The sequence below is a fragment of the Varroa destructor genome, unplaced genomic scaffold, assembly GCF_002443255.2.
Source record: "Varroa destructor unplaced genomic scaffold, Vdes_3.0 BEIS01000001.1, whole genome shotgun sequence".
Lineage (NCBI taxonomy): Eukaryota > Metazoa > Arthropoda > Arachnida > Mesostigmata > Varroidae > Varroa > Varroa destructor.
The window spans coordinates 22,541,028-22,555,804 of NW_019211454.1; the positions used below are offsets into that span (position 1 = coordinate 22,541,028).

The 14,777-nt window shown below is 41.1% G+C and overlaps 1 protein-coding gene and 2 long non-coding RNA genes across 3 annotated transcripts in view; 1 reads left to right on the plus strand and 2 right to left on the minus strand.

Moving 5' to 3' along the window:
• LOC111255609 (uncharacterized) overlaps positions 1–14,777 on the minus strand; it is a 56,706-nt gene that overhangs the window by 26,655 nt on the left and 15,274 nt on the right. The window lies entirely within an intron of this gene.
• LOC111255608 (uncharacterized) lies at positions 254–2,015 on the plus strand. The gene is made up of 2 exons (XR_002675573.2): positions 254–1,364; positions 1,803–2,015. It is a non-coding gene; the product is annotated as an uncharacterized LOC111255608 (long non-coding RNA).
• LOC111243194 (uncharacterized) lies at positions 3,056–5,613 on the minus strand. Its single transcript, XM_086987178.1, has one exon. The coding sequence runs from the start codon at positions 4,096–4,098 to the stop codon at positions 3,328–3,330; it is 771 nt and encodes a 256-aa protein (XP_086843304.1). The 5' UTR covers positions 4,099–5,613; the 3' UTR covers positions 3,056–3,327.

Below are 14,777 nucleotides of genomic sequence, written 5' to 3' on the forward strand. Positions count from 1 at the left end.
TTAAAAGAGGTTTGTATTCGCCAGTTATATAGTCCTAGGTTAATTCGCATTGTGTCCGACTGTGCAAAAGTGTACGGGAGCTTTGCGATAACGTAGCTTAGCTTTGCTTTGTGGTATTCTTGTCGAGCGTATCGACCCAGAACTGGGACTGGCACACGAATAAGCTAAACCCATACGCTGCTACGTACATACCGGACGATTTTCGCATGCAGATTAGGTCTATAGCATTTGCATTGTATCAGACAGATTCGAACCCTCAGACTTGCGAAATGGAAGCACGCTATGTGAAGGTTTTTCTGTATCGTTTTTGTCTGATTTATAGTCCTGCCATTTATCAATCACTCTTCAGAATCGAATGTCGACAATTTATTAGGCTAACTTCGAATCAATATGTCGTAAACCAATAAGAAAACTGACTACAATCTAAAATTAATCAAAAAAAAAAAACTGTCTCCAGTAACGGTGAGCAACGATTAAAATCATCTGGACAAAATGTCCTTTGGTTGTGTATTCAACTATGAGATCGATATCATTTCGCTATAAAACTATACTTTGGCAAACGAACGCCTTGGGCGTTAGTAATAACAATCAGTGTTACTGGAAACGCTATTTCCTAAACGAAAATTTTTTTCAAAAAATATTTTCCATCCAATAGTAAGCGTCCGACGCGTATCAGTGTCACCACCAGATTCAATCGAACACTACTTTCTGATGAATTTGCTCAAAGGCTTTCTTCGTAGATTACTCCAGATTTGTATAACATAATCTAACAAGTCATAACAAAACCAAAAACATTAGGGATCGTAGTATTTCGACGCATGCTAAGGGAAAGCTGTTCTGTGCCGTGAAATGCTCTATATTATCGAATACAAAATATATGTGAACTTATATGAATGACTATGGTGCATATAGATGTTTAGGATCCAACGAGCATCAGTCACCATATTAGTCATTCGGTGTTCCGCCTTTACCGACGCAGTTGTAATATAAAGACATGCTTTTATGGGATGCGTTACTGACCACTCTGACAACCTTAAGTTCACTCTTCGAGACGGGATCTGGTCGTGACCGATAGGTTACGGAGTATATCGCTAACACACTAATAGATAAATAACAGCATTCTTTTACTGACAGATATCCTGCTTGTACAAACAGCCTATTATCTTGTCGACAGAGCCTCAAGCCGTCAGCGAGCCCGGCATCATTTCGTCAATATAAGAGAAATTTTAGTTTTAAAGGTTTGTTCGCCGACATAAGTTCACAAGCATCTGTTCGTAACAATCATTGCGGGACCGTTGAAATGAAGCTAGCCATTGTCGGTGCCATGCTAAGACTGTTACTAGCAGCAGCAACATTATTGTTTGGTATGATTATAACGTTTTTTTGTATTAGTTTATCGTATGTAGACGACTGTTGATTCTATATGAAAATTATTTTCAGGCTTGTTTCGCTACCTTTTTCTATATAGCCGTTAATCGATGCAGAGATACGCGGACACACAAGTGAACGTGCGTGTTCGTGTATCTCTGTCCGACATACTGTATGTATTGTAATTAAACAGTAGCTAATATAGCCAATTTACATCTAAGCAATATGAAATCGTTACGTTATATGAGGATGGATGATCGTACGTAGACCCAATGGCTTCTAGCATAGAATTGAACAGACTTTGGCAGTTCCCTCGAAATAGAGCGCTTTTTACTGATGTACAGTAACTAGTCAACACTCGAGTCACAATAACTACATTGGTACGTAGAGGTTATTCATTAAGTTACGGCATTTTGTTGATGGTCAACTTTCAGCTTCAGTCTACGCGACTGGTTCGCTTCAGCATCGAAAATTCCGCTTTAGGCAGCGCGATAGAAAACAGTAGCGTTTCTGCGCCTGAGCTTCATTCAAGATGTAATGACGATGGTGACACGCTAATCTTAGGTAGTAAACCATGAATGAGAACAATGGCGGAATCTACGTAGGACTGGAATAAAAACGAAAAACCTATTTGACCCTTTATATCATTCAAATAGTTTTTTTTTTTCTTTTTTTAGGTTTGTTATTTTAGGTTTTACCTATAGTCATGAATAGCTATTTTCAAACTACACAAAATCTATTATTAGCGAAGTAGTTATAAGCACATCAACGCATCACGGTCAATTTAAAGCTAATCATATACTGGATGAACAGAAACAATAATACAGCAGTTATGCTTCTATTTCTCATTTTCGTTAAAATATAAGATTACGACAATATGTCCTTTTTAGTCCTCCTTTAAAAACTATCATTTTTGCATAGGTAATAACATTATTAGAAACTAACATCTACCTACCTTCTAGTTATTATTAATTGGCTTGGTAATGGTAGGTTTTTATCGTACGTTGCTCTCTTCCGCATTGCGGAAACGGTCATTTATTACGTATCAAGAAAATCTTTTTTCCTATCCCTTGTACAATTTGCACCTACGTACCTTTTCCGCTTTAGTTATTATTGTTCCGAAACATTTGAAAAGCGCGCTTCTCTCATTATCAGCATGATTGAACTACACCAAAAATTTCGAAATTAACAACGCTTAGCCATTATTTAAAACGATCTCTATGATCCAGTTAGGCAGGTACAAACGCTAGATTAATTGTAGCAGACTGTCTGCTCCATAATGTGTTGTCATACCAGAATCTATTCACGACAGATCTGCATGACACACATCTTTGGCCAACCACTCCGTCGTTACGAAAACAGTATCATTTTCGACATGCGGATTAATTGCCTACTGATTCCTAGTACTAGTAGCATTAGCTAGCTTGTAGTCACGCGACGCAAATCTGCAAGTGTAAAAATGTTCTAAAGAAACAGCGTGTTTCGTTACGGAATTGTATTTATCACGTTTTAATAATGATATAATGTGTGCATTAGCATCAATGACGTTAGGAGATAAATACTTGTTTACCTTTAGAATGCAAAAAAATTTCAAGCGATTATCGATCTCCTCTCTAACGTACGGTACAAGTACTTTACAAGTACGTCCACAATCGTTTAATCTACCTAGAAAGAAGACATCAGTAAATCGAACGCGTAGTACTCTGTATCTTCCCTGATATATTATTATTTTCCTAAAATCACCTTAAACAATATATGTATATGTACAGGCTATTAATGGTGAAAAATCAGCTGTGTTTGACTGACGTCGCGGAGATTGATTGATCGAGTGCCCGCTCTGCTTGTCGTTCTTTGTACATAGAGTTTGCTTCGAGACAGGAATAGGGTCACAATAAGCCAGCACAAGGTCACTCGAGTGTTCGGCATCGTGGACTTCCGTACGTAATTCTCACGTCTATGCTATTCCTGAGATGAACTGCACACGCCGCTTCCGGCACCGTCCTCCTTCACTTTACTGCTATTACTACTGCTATTGCGATTCGACGAACTGTTGCAGCATCCGCAGTGGTTTTTGGTGCAGACTACCTCTTTTCCAGACTTCTTTTGCTTAACACGACGGTTCTGAAACCAGATTTTTACCTGTTTTTCACTGAGGCCTAGACGAGAGGCAATTTCGATACGTCTCAATCGAGACAGGTACATATTTGAAGAGAATTCCCTCTCAAGTTCAAGAAGCTGATTACCAGTGAAAGCAGTACGAATTCGCTTAATGTCGTCGGCATGCTGGCGATCCGGAGAGCTGCGACCGACGGGTGGCACCCAGGTCCGTGGTTCGGCGACCTGTTGTTCCGACCTAGGTTCCGCGACGGACGCCGTTACAACAGATCCAAGATCTGTGAAGGACCGAGGAAGTAGCCCAATCGGCATCGCTTCTTCTCTCTTGATTTCATGTAATGCTGCGATACCTTGAGGCGGCAATGGTATATTCGGAGGTGGCGCTACGCCAAGACGAAAGGCCAGTGCTGCACGAGCTGCTGCCTGAAACGCCAACTGCTGCTCAGGGGAGATTCCGAGTTCCTGCGGGAACGGCCACGGCAGAAAGCCCTGTAGCGGTCCCATTTCCTCCCTTGAAACATATCCCTGATGAGGTGAACTGAGTAAGGACTCCATAAAGAAAGACGAGGCTGATGTTTTCGAGCCTCGTATTTCGGTAGTTTCAGGAGAAGACATAACGAAAAGGCAACGTTAATGAAAACTCCCTTATTTACTAGAAAACCCTTTGGGTACTTCAGATCCGCTTTCAATAGCCACGCTTTCACTTCAATGTACTCCTTGAACAGTTAGCACAGGTAAATTTGCACTTTGTAGATGTGATTTCCGTCTGTGCAAGCTGCAAGCTTTCCAAATAGCTTGCGTTTGACTGCGAGGACAACATCGTGCTGCACTTAAAGTATCCCCGAACCCGTCCACCAGCCGGCCAGCCAAGCTTATGGTGGGAGAGGGCCGCATGCAACAAAAAACCCACCCATGCTTCATCCTCCATCGAGTTCCTAACTCGTACCTGACCGCCGTTGAGGCGCCGCCCCCTTTCGGCGACCTCAACGGCGGCCTCTGTGATCACCCCGCATCCCCTGCCCCTCGAGCCTATCTCGATTACTCGAGCACTTAGACTTCCGAAATCTCCTTTCTCAAAGAAAAGTAGAGCTGGTCGCCAATCTCTCGATGGGTTGCATTTTCGCTTAACAGGATTTTTTTTATGCAAGCGAAACCTAGCTCAAGCAATTTGACTCCATGAATACATGTAGTATCTAGAGTAACCGCCTGAGTTTAAATGACAAATTATTATTAGTACTATTATTATTACACACGATTTGTCTCTCTTGCCTCTTTATCAAGGCGCTTAATGCGCTGTCCGACACTCACTTTCATCATTGATGCAACTTCTCAGCGCCAAATAGTGGTAACGACAATGAGAGAGTAAAAGCTTTACTGAAAGGTCTGATTCAAAAACAGTCCTCAGGTTCATTGTCTAGCCTAGGCAGTACATAAAGTTTCAAGTTTGTTTCTAGTTCTAGCGATATAAAACTGCTGCCCCAACCACTCCATGGTAGGCGGCCGTATCCTTGTGACTGTATACATATGGCTATACAAGGCCTGATGATAAATTTTAAAATCCGCACGCCATGGAACTGTTTAATCTACGGAATTATGAAGAAATATTAATTTAAATCCTCGAATAGTTGCTAATAATAGACTAAAATTATCGCTCTTAAACCATAAAGGTACTAAAGTAATAGGTGCATATAAATGGGGTATGTGATGATGACTTTCTTCATTCATACGAGTTGTATAGTAAGGCATCGTTGATCAATCTTATAGTAGCGGCCATTCCCAATATGGACCATATAATGAGGTGTTTGTCATGAAGGATGATCTGAAAGAGGGTCTCAAAAAAGGGCTCAATTGTGAGAGATAGTCTTCGGCGGATTCGACAGTGGTAATCACCGCCATGAAATGAAGTGTCTCTTCTTGCATAGGACATAGCGCAGACTATCATTGTGCTCTATTATTTGTTTGCTTTTTATGTATATGCAGGATCCAAAATAAAATGAAGAAGGACCTATAAAGTATTACATGTGAATATATTGCCCATAGATAAATAGTTATTACCTGAAGCGAAATTCAATTTGAGCTTTTTCTATTGGCGACGTTGTTGTCGCTTTAAATAACTAACCGCTATACCAGGACGACATCCATCGCATCAAGGAGCATATAGTTACCGGCTGAGCCGTGTATACGGACGATGAGGTGAAAGTCAAATGCATTCAATCCTCCTTTAATTAGAAGGAAAATTCCGTTTAGCGCTAGTACTATTCCGGGCTGAAGGTATACCCAAACCTAAACAACGACGCTATGAAACTTCCACGAATCGCTCGTGACAACCTATCTGTGTACGACGATATTTGCCAGGTGACATCGTGGATATCATTACTCCGTAGTGCGATATAGGCGCTGGCTTGAATACTGCTTACGCTTTTGCTTTAGCTCAACGCACAATATTTTTAAATACTAAGTAATAATAACAACTACATATTACGTCTGTAACAGGATATTATAACGAAAATACAAGATACTGTGTCCTGCATCCAGAACAAAGTGTAATTAAAATATATCTACCTAACTGTTTCGGTCCACGATGAAGCTCGTATCGATACTACTCTGATGGTATCCTTACACTAAAAACATTTCGGTACCTCACCGAAGAAGCAATGGCATGAGGTCTCGTTTTTTTTTTTAATCTCATATTCGAAAGTCGAGGGAGCTTCTAGGTAAGGTTTATCCACCTGAAATGCTCACATCGGCCAAACCGTGAACTAACCGCTGTTCTGTTGCAGATAGTAAATTCGAATAACAAACAAATACGGTATTATATCCTTGTACGTGGTAAATCTATAAGACTGACGTCTCACTAGTGAACGTTGCATTATATACAATCAATACAGTAGATTCTGTGAACAAATGTTTTCTTTTGCGGGAAAAATAAGCAATAGGACCACTAGGACAAAGTCCTTCCATGTGGCTAATGGCGTTCGATGTAACGATGCGGTGTCCCGTTTCAACAAAGCTTCAAAAAGAAGCCCCGCTGCGAATTTATACACAAACATTGAATCCATTATTAACTCTATTGGTTCCCGTTCATTCATTGGAGTAAATATAGATTTCGTGCTTGAGGTCGCATAATAGAATCGCGTTTTTACTCCTTCTATGATACTTTGATTTTATTTTTACTTAGCTAGCACGCATATACCTAGATAGGTAAAGAGCTAGGGAAAATGGGGAGGTCGCACAGAACTTGTGTTAGTTGCGCCGAGACAGCGATGGCTATTAAAAAATTGATTGTTTATAACATGTTTTTTTTAGTGAATTAAATTTATTTCGATAAAAAAAGCCTTGCATGTGTTAAAATACTAACTGGTTATTTTGAAATTAAGCTGCACAACTATCTCGCCATAAAAAATTTTCAATTTTCGATATTTTTTTTATTAATTTCAATATTTTTCAAGCTTCGCTGTAATCAATTATTCTCGATATTTATCATAAGTAAATGCTGCCGTACGTTTAAAAATTGACTAGTTGCTAGTTACTTCCCCCCTGGTTTCCACCGTCGATTTTATAGCTAGCTAGTCCAATTTGGCCCGTCTCCAAAATGCACACCGTGGGCAATTTTCTGATTTCTGAACGATCGTAACAGGTAAGGCATATAATTTTATAGGTGCACATACCTCATCTATACAAGACAGAGTATCGTATACGGTCATAATCTAAATTAGTTTAATGCAATTGGCTAACTGGAATAATGACTCCTAATATCCATCCGGTTTATTCATGTTGGGAACCATAAGATTCAGTGTTTGCTATGGATCATTTGTTATTATTGAGCGACGGCCGAACAGCCAGTCGACCGTAGAGGTCGGGCTTTAGAACTTGTTATGATATCAAAGATGACTGAAGCATTTTTTGAAAGCACATCGGGAATATGTTTGAAGTTCTACACATATGCAGTCATCGTTCTAACGAGTTCTTCGTTGGCCTCGAAATCAGGATGACTTGTGGGGTGGTCTCTGATACTACAATAAAACAACAGAGGTGGACCCACGGTCCTACACAGGTTAGAAAGGGAAGCTCCATCTCCCTCCCTGACTTCTCTAATTAGACGTCACAAGGAATGGCGAAACGGTCAGTGAGACGATGATGGATTCTATTGTGGCACACGTGTGCTTCACTTGGACCGTCGGCTGTCGTTCTACTGCTGCTAAAAGGCACCTACTTATTTAATTCACTTAACTGTCGTTGACTGCTAAGCGGAGAAGGAAGGTCTACTAACTGTTGCTGATATAGCTGTTATTCGTGCTGTACATAATTTGTTGTTATGGCCTTTCGTGTAACAAGCACAGATCGAGGACAAAAAGTACTCTAGTAACTTTTCCCCGAATAAACCTACTGTAGCCACCGAGCGTATTGTATCCTGCTAAAAATGATTTACGGAGATAAAGACGCCGAAATATTAGATACGAAATGATCCGGTAAAAGCGTCATCATTTCGTGGAAGTGCATACAGCAACGTCGAACTTATCGATACGTAGCTCACTTCCTCGCTACTTTATCTGAAATCGCTTGCATGAATGCCCATAGGATCGTCTACCTTAAGCTGAAATGATTTGACTAACAAATCTTTGGGTTTTGCCTACGATGCTACCGTTAAACATTGTTTACATAGGTGGCCCTAGCCGAAATGAAGTGTTTGGGCCCAATTTCGAATCTAAACCACCTCCCATGAATCTAGCAGACAGATTTGCCGCTATTGCGTCATTGTCGGAACGAAATAATTTTGTTTACGTTAACATAAACTATCGCTTTACTCGCCGGTCACCGCATATCGCTGGACAGGCGTTAGCAAAAAGAATCCTCGATTGTTTCAACAGATGATAGAAATGCGGTCCTCGGTTGTATGCGCTCTTGAGCTCTATGTAATCTATTGTAAAAATAGGATTACAGTCATGTTTCAAATATACTTGTGTTCCAATATGTAATAATTTGTAACTTGACAAAAAACCGCTCAAGGTGATATAGAGCATAATGTTCTACTCCATTGTATTGATAAGCAGGATCCTTATGAGCAGATTTGGTTCAGAGGGCGGGCCATCGAATTTACACTCAATTAACCCTACTAAAGTCGGTGCTTGGAAGAGCGTGCCACGAAATAGAAATATTAAGCCAAACACAATGTTTCTAAATCTAGAGCCAAACGAACTGCCTAGGACCTAATAAACTTAAAAATCTAACTGGAAAAGTTCTGGTAAAAGTTCTCGGTAACTCATCCCATTGACAAATCGGCAGCCGTGTTTCATTAGGCCCGGTGTAGCCTCTCGTCTGTCGCTCAACCGTACGCCGCTAGCCTTCGTGCTGAATTAATGTTTTCAAATACCGTAATAGCTTCACGTTTCGCTTGTGATGATTTTCCGTCATTGAATTCTTAAGGTACTTGAAGGTGCCACCCTGATAAAGCCACTGCTATAGCGACAGATGGACCCTATTCTCTAACATAGACATTGCAAAGCCTCTTAAGGAAGGCTAAATTTGTCTGATAGCATACATACGCGACTATTGTTACTTGATCATTTCCTCAATGTGCTTAAAGACAGCTTACAAAGAAGATTGGCAAAGGCAGACAGATGAAGTGTTGACTATTAAAGATATGTGATGCGTCTGCGCTCCATAGTCAAATGGTGGCCATCAGGTTTCCGAATAAACTTTGTATGCAATCATCAAACGTATATGAGCTCTATATTGTTTTAAAATACCCGTTTTTTAAGGGGTTTTCGGGGGTCCCTACCACTGTAAGAGCCAGTGCAACCATCTTTCTGTAAATCGTTATGGCACTTCAGCAATTCTCCCCTCTGAAGGCAAAAGATCTCAACACTTTGACATTCGTTGAAGCTCTGAAGAAGATGCTTGTGACTGCATTTGAGTATGCACATTAGTGCTATACGGCAGATCAGACTATTGCATCACTCATTCAGGAAACAACTAATAAAACCACACCTAATAAACTGGAAGGAAGAGCGCAGCGTAAAGAAGGACCATGTTGTTGCGATTGATCGCGAAAAACCCTGTTGAAAACTATGCCAGGCCTGATCGGCCATTATGGAAATTCGTAGAAGCTCCTACTGTACATTGTATAAGGGTAATAACAAAGAAGAAATGTCAGCAACTGCGAAAGATCGATGTGCTGCCAATTATTATTAATCTTTTAGCTTTTGTATGCTATCCACTGTGGGGGCTAGCGAGAACGCCAGTGACCTAATGCGTGTCTCCTATATTAATGAGGTATTATTGAAATGTCTGCCCTCAGACTATTCTATGATCCTTAGTGAAATCCATAGGGTGGCGACGCTAACAGCGCAGCTTTGAGAGCGCAGGTGCGAGCTTCCTCGGCAGTAGTCCGAAAAATAAACCAACAAGAAGAAAGCCGCTGCAGTGAAATAGGACCGGCGATTTGTTCGTTCTGAAGGAATAGGTTCGTAACCGGTGATTGTAGGGTTGTTTGCACTAGCAGCGAATGGACTATGTCACCTGTAAAACCTCAATGGCCAACAATAAATACCATCGCCGACTACCGGGTTGGAAAGAATTTTCTCCTTCAGTTTCGGCTCTATCAGTTGTGTCCCGTCGTACTTCGCCATCTTTGGCAGCGACGCACGGCGGATATCTGTTTGGCAAAGTCAGTCCTCTCCCAACAGGAGCAATGTACATCTATCTATCTATGTATGTATGTGTGCAGGGTCGCTCAGGAAAAAAGTAATAGAAAATGCACAACCATTCGTTTTACTTCCATATGATTTTAATCTACGGTTGTTATTACTATCATTTTAGGCACATCTGCAGCACATGCAATGTCTGGATACGAGCACACAGCACCTTATACGGCGCTGCAAAGCAAACAGTGAATTAAACAGGTAAAAAGAGCAACATTAGGTTGTATGATTGCAATATAATTTGAATGGCGCGCGCGCTTCGTGCTACTTTCTGCTGTTTTCTCTGGCAACGTTTACCAAGTCAACCAATTTAGCGGCCTTTAAAAGAGCAGGTTGTTTGAAACGTTCCTTCCGTCAAGGAATGTATCAGGAAAGCTCCATTCCGACAGAGATTCCAAACATAAGTACGGCGACCCTTAGGCCACTGGAAGAAACAATAGAAATAAGGTGAACTTGTACCTATGATTTTACTACCTAATTTGTCCCGCAGCCGCTTCCTTATTCGTGCTCGTTTGGCTATTTCTTTTGATCTTAAAATGCAACTCTCACACAAAGGTCAGATAAAACGAATAAGTTTAAAATATATGGAGGCTTTAACATGATTAGCGAACGATGACCCTTCCTGCTGAACTCATTCAATTACTGAGGTACCCAACTATCATATATCTGATCCAATCATATGTGTGTGGATTGATACGAGTACATTTTATATCACAAAATTAATCGCATAGCAGACGCCCTTAGCGCCCTTGTAGTTATGGTGACCTTAAAACTGCACTTAAGTATTTACATGCAGACGACCGAATCAACGACGCTCATTTTCGATACAATTTTTAAACGATATAAATTGAAAAATCCGTGATTTGAAGATGCTCAGATCCGTACACTTTATCTTCTATAACGCGAGCTTATTAGAAGGGTGTTTTCGCAGATGCTTGATCGAAATAAGCTTGCAATTGACAGGACCCACTTATTAATTCTGGCCTACGAGTGCATTATCCTAACTTTTTTCATTGTTACAAAAAATAACCCCCGGAGGAGCCAAAGAGTTGATCGATAGATCGATACGTACGGATGAAATCAACGATATGCATGTATATGCTCATTGCGACTTGTGAACCCACTGCCGGTGTCAACATTGTAACTTTCCGAATCTGTACAACTATTCCTAATAGTATGCCTAAGCGTACTTAAATGGTCGACGTAGACGCGGCAGGCCGTCCATACTAATTAGGCTGAGCGTACCCTCGGCGCGCCGTAGTGTCCTATTGAATACTATAGTTATACATTGAGCCTGTAGAATCACCTCTTCAAATCGATCGGGTACGGTTGATGGTAACTGTAATGATAATAATAATGGTCTCTAATCTATTCAAAGGCTGCTGGTGTTCAATTTTTACGATCATGAGATATCTCACAAACGGCTTTTCTTAGATCATTCATTCTCTATTCCCTACCTGGTCACGTATCGTTATTTAGAGAAGTCCGCTTCATACGGTTTTAGCGGGGACTCGCGAGTCATTCTCGCATCCTGCTGTCAGCATCACCTACAAATATTCTACCCGCCGACAAGCTTAGGAAGAAAGGAGATAGGTGAATCTGGGTTTTGTTTATATTATTCTGGTTATCAACTCCTCCGTGAGTAAAGCGTCGACTTCTGGAGTCTCGACCGTATCACTTGATCTCTCATTAATCCATTTCGACCGATTTTTTTCTTGCGCAGGAATGGTCGATTGCTTTGCTACCGATCAGGTCAAACGAAATACCTGTCGAAAAGCCTTTAATGCCATCCGAGTGCTCTTGTGCGATAACAGATCTCCAGCCATTTTGGGAAACTTTTCATCGTACGGGTGACAAAAGCTAGGCATCGGGGTAGACTGCGGCTGGAACTCGACATACTACGAGAATATCGAACCTCCGTTGCTGTAATTTACCAAGTCCACCGTTAAATACTGCCGAGCGTGTTGATCCTTTTCCCATAATCGCTTGATACCCCGCTGAAGGTCGTTCGTACATCTCCCTAGATGATTGTCACTTTGAAAGACAGCGGTCGCGTGTGAGCCGAGCAAACAACCGATTCAACGAGAATCAAAACAAAGGGTTATTCAACCACAAAACAGTGCGGGGCGCACGAGGGCGAGACGAGCTGAGAGGCTAAAAGTCAGATCTGTACTGCACCGATTTACAGTTCGTTGACGCCTGTCAGATTCGCAATGATTGACGCGATGGAGAGAGTCGAAGGAAGTAAGAAAAACGATAGCTACCGCTCTGTTTTTTTCTCATGTTGGTGCAGTTGTGGTCCCGATGCAAGCAGCTGTTCAACGGAAGATTCATATGGATTGGAAGATGAACTTGAATGATCTATATATATATATACCTCATTCACTAAATGAACTTGTAGAACTACCTAGTGAACGCAACAACGAAACCATTGAAGGCTGAACATCTCAACCAGAAAGCTGCCCAGCTTTCGCTCACACATTTTGTAGTGCTGTCTAGCGGTGGCATACGTATTAATAGTTCGCTAGAACGTAAAAGGCGTCTGTGGTTAGATAAGTCCTTTACCTACTATATATAGCGAAAATTTCCCAATAAGGTAAATACTTCGAAAGCGCTTTGGAAGATTTGGTGGGCTAATTTACAGCTCTGTATGACTCATACCTAGATTCATACCTAAAATTCACCGTTGTAAGTTAGTTTACTGATCTGCCTTTGATCCTAGCCGACTGATTTTAACTGTGGTCGTTATTAAGCTGGTACGGTTTGTTGAATACTCTGATCTATCATGTTTGTCCTTAAAATCATTATTTCTGCATTGTGCCAGCTGACCGGCAGACAGACATGACCCATCCGCGGCGCCACTCATTTCTGAACCGATTCAATGAAGCGCTCAAAACGGCTGCCAGGCCTACGAACACAGGCCAATCCGTTCTGGTGTTCTGCGCTTCTTCAGCCATTCAATTTCTCCAATGACTTCTTGCCTACAGTCGGATGATCCCTGAGTTTTATTCAAAGATCTAAAGTGGTCGTCGAACATTTTTTCCATTGACCCATTTCTCTTGTTACTCGTGTCACTACAGCAGGCCGTAAGGTGTTGCTGAGCCTGTCAGTGTATCCAGTTGCCTACGCTCCATATCATGAGTTGCTCAACGAAACTTCAAGCGAATTAACTTTAAAGTTAATTATTCGTTGTCGCCGTGCGTCATTGCTTGAGCAGCAGCTCGTTCGCTTCGGCCGTTGGTTAACCGTCACCGTAACTAATACATATGTATATTCTGTATCGTACAGCGTTCCTTGATGGTCAAGTTCCTGACAAGAGCATTAAGGCCGATCCTTTGCAGTCCTGACATCAGCCAAACGCAGTTCGTACATCTTAAATGAGTTATAATTTGAATATTTAATTTAATTATAAATAGTTAAATGAGTACACATGAAAGACACTTTCCACACGTTCTACATATACATTGTAATCCTTTATAGGATCATTCACTATTTATATTTTAAAGGGTTGTTATTATTGGTTCTAACCGAAAGCTACAAAGATTTTATAAAATAGCGACATTTGAAGTACGTCAGTGAGAAGGGACCAACTTAGATACAGACCCATTGACTAATTAGTAATTAATTGATTTGGTTTTTCGTACCAGGTGCTCAAGTTGAGGTCTGTGAGTTTAGACCTTGTCTTGTGAGGTATTTCTAAGACTTTAGCTTAGCAAAATCAAGTATTTCAAATAAAGAGCGTTATTCCTGATAGCTGTGTTTGTCTCTCAATTTGCGCTAATTACAGCTTGGATTCGGCGCCTCAACATCTAACCAAGGGCTCGTATCAAATGCCCCCTTTGCAATTGTACGGACGCTTTCTTAATAGCACGAATGAGTAATTTGACGTTGTCATGCTGAGACCCGGGTCCTCGCATGTATATTTAGCCCTGCAGCGGGTTCAAATCTAGATTGTGTAGTTATGTTTTATGCTTATTCCAGAATGTGCTTAGATTATTAGGAAGTGCACCATTTTGTTAGAAGACGTATGGCTCCTCTTCGCACATTTGAAGTGCGCAAATATGTTTTTTGCTGTGTGGTGATTTTGTCTTTCAGAAAAGCAAGCGTGATGGCTTCAGATCCTTCATATTGAAGAGCAGACTCAAAGCACGGGCATCGGTTGCCAGTTCGGTATTACCCGAAATAGGCACAGCCTTTCCATCGTGAACAAGTTGGCGAGCTTTTCTCTAGTCGATTTTTGCATCGATAATAGACACTGTCTCGTCAGGGCTTCCTACTGCTTCCTTCTTGAGAGGATTGAGGAGCACACAACATTGTGTGACTTGTGAGGTTTTATCGGCCTCAGAAAGCATCTATCTGACTTTTACCCGCAACCTTCGTGAAAATCAATAACCAGGTAGCCATGTTCACATGAAATTTCTTCGTTAAAAGTTCAGAAAGATTCTCACAAGTGGATTTTTAGGATGGACGTCGATCAGCTCCCAAGTCTGTACTGTTGTTTTTTTATCCTGGAATTTCCATGTAACCATGCTGGAAGCTGCTTTTGCTTCTTCTGTGGTTACTCGCCTAACTCGGTTTATCATACGCTATTTA

Coding starts and splice junctions, on each gene's coding strand:
- LOC111243194 (XM_086987178.1), bottom strand. CDS start 4,098: ATGTCTTCTCCTGAAACTACCGAAATACGAGGCTCGAAAACATCAGCC.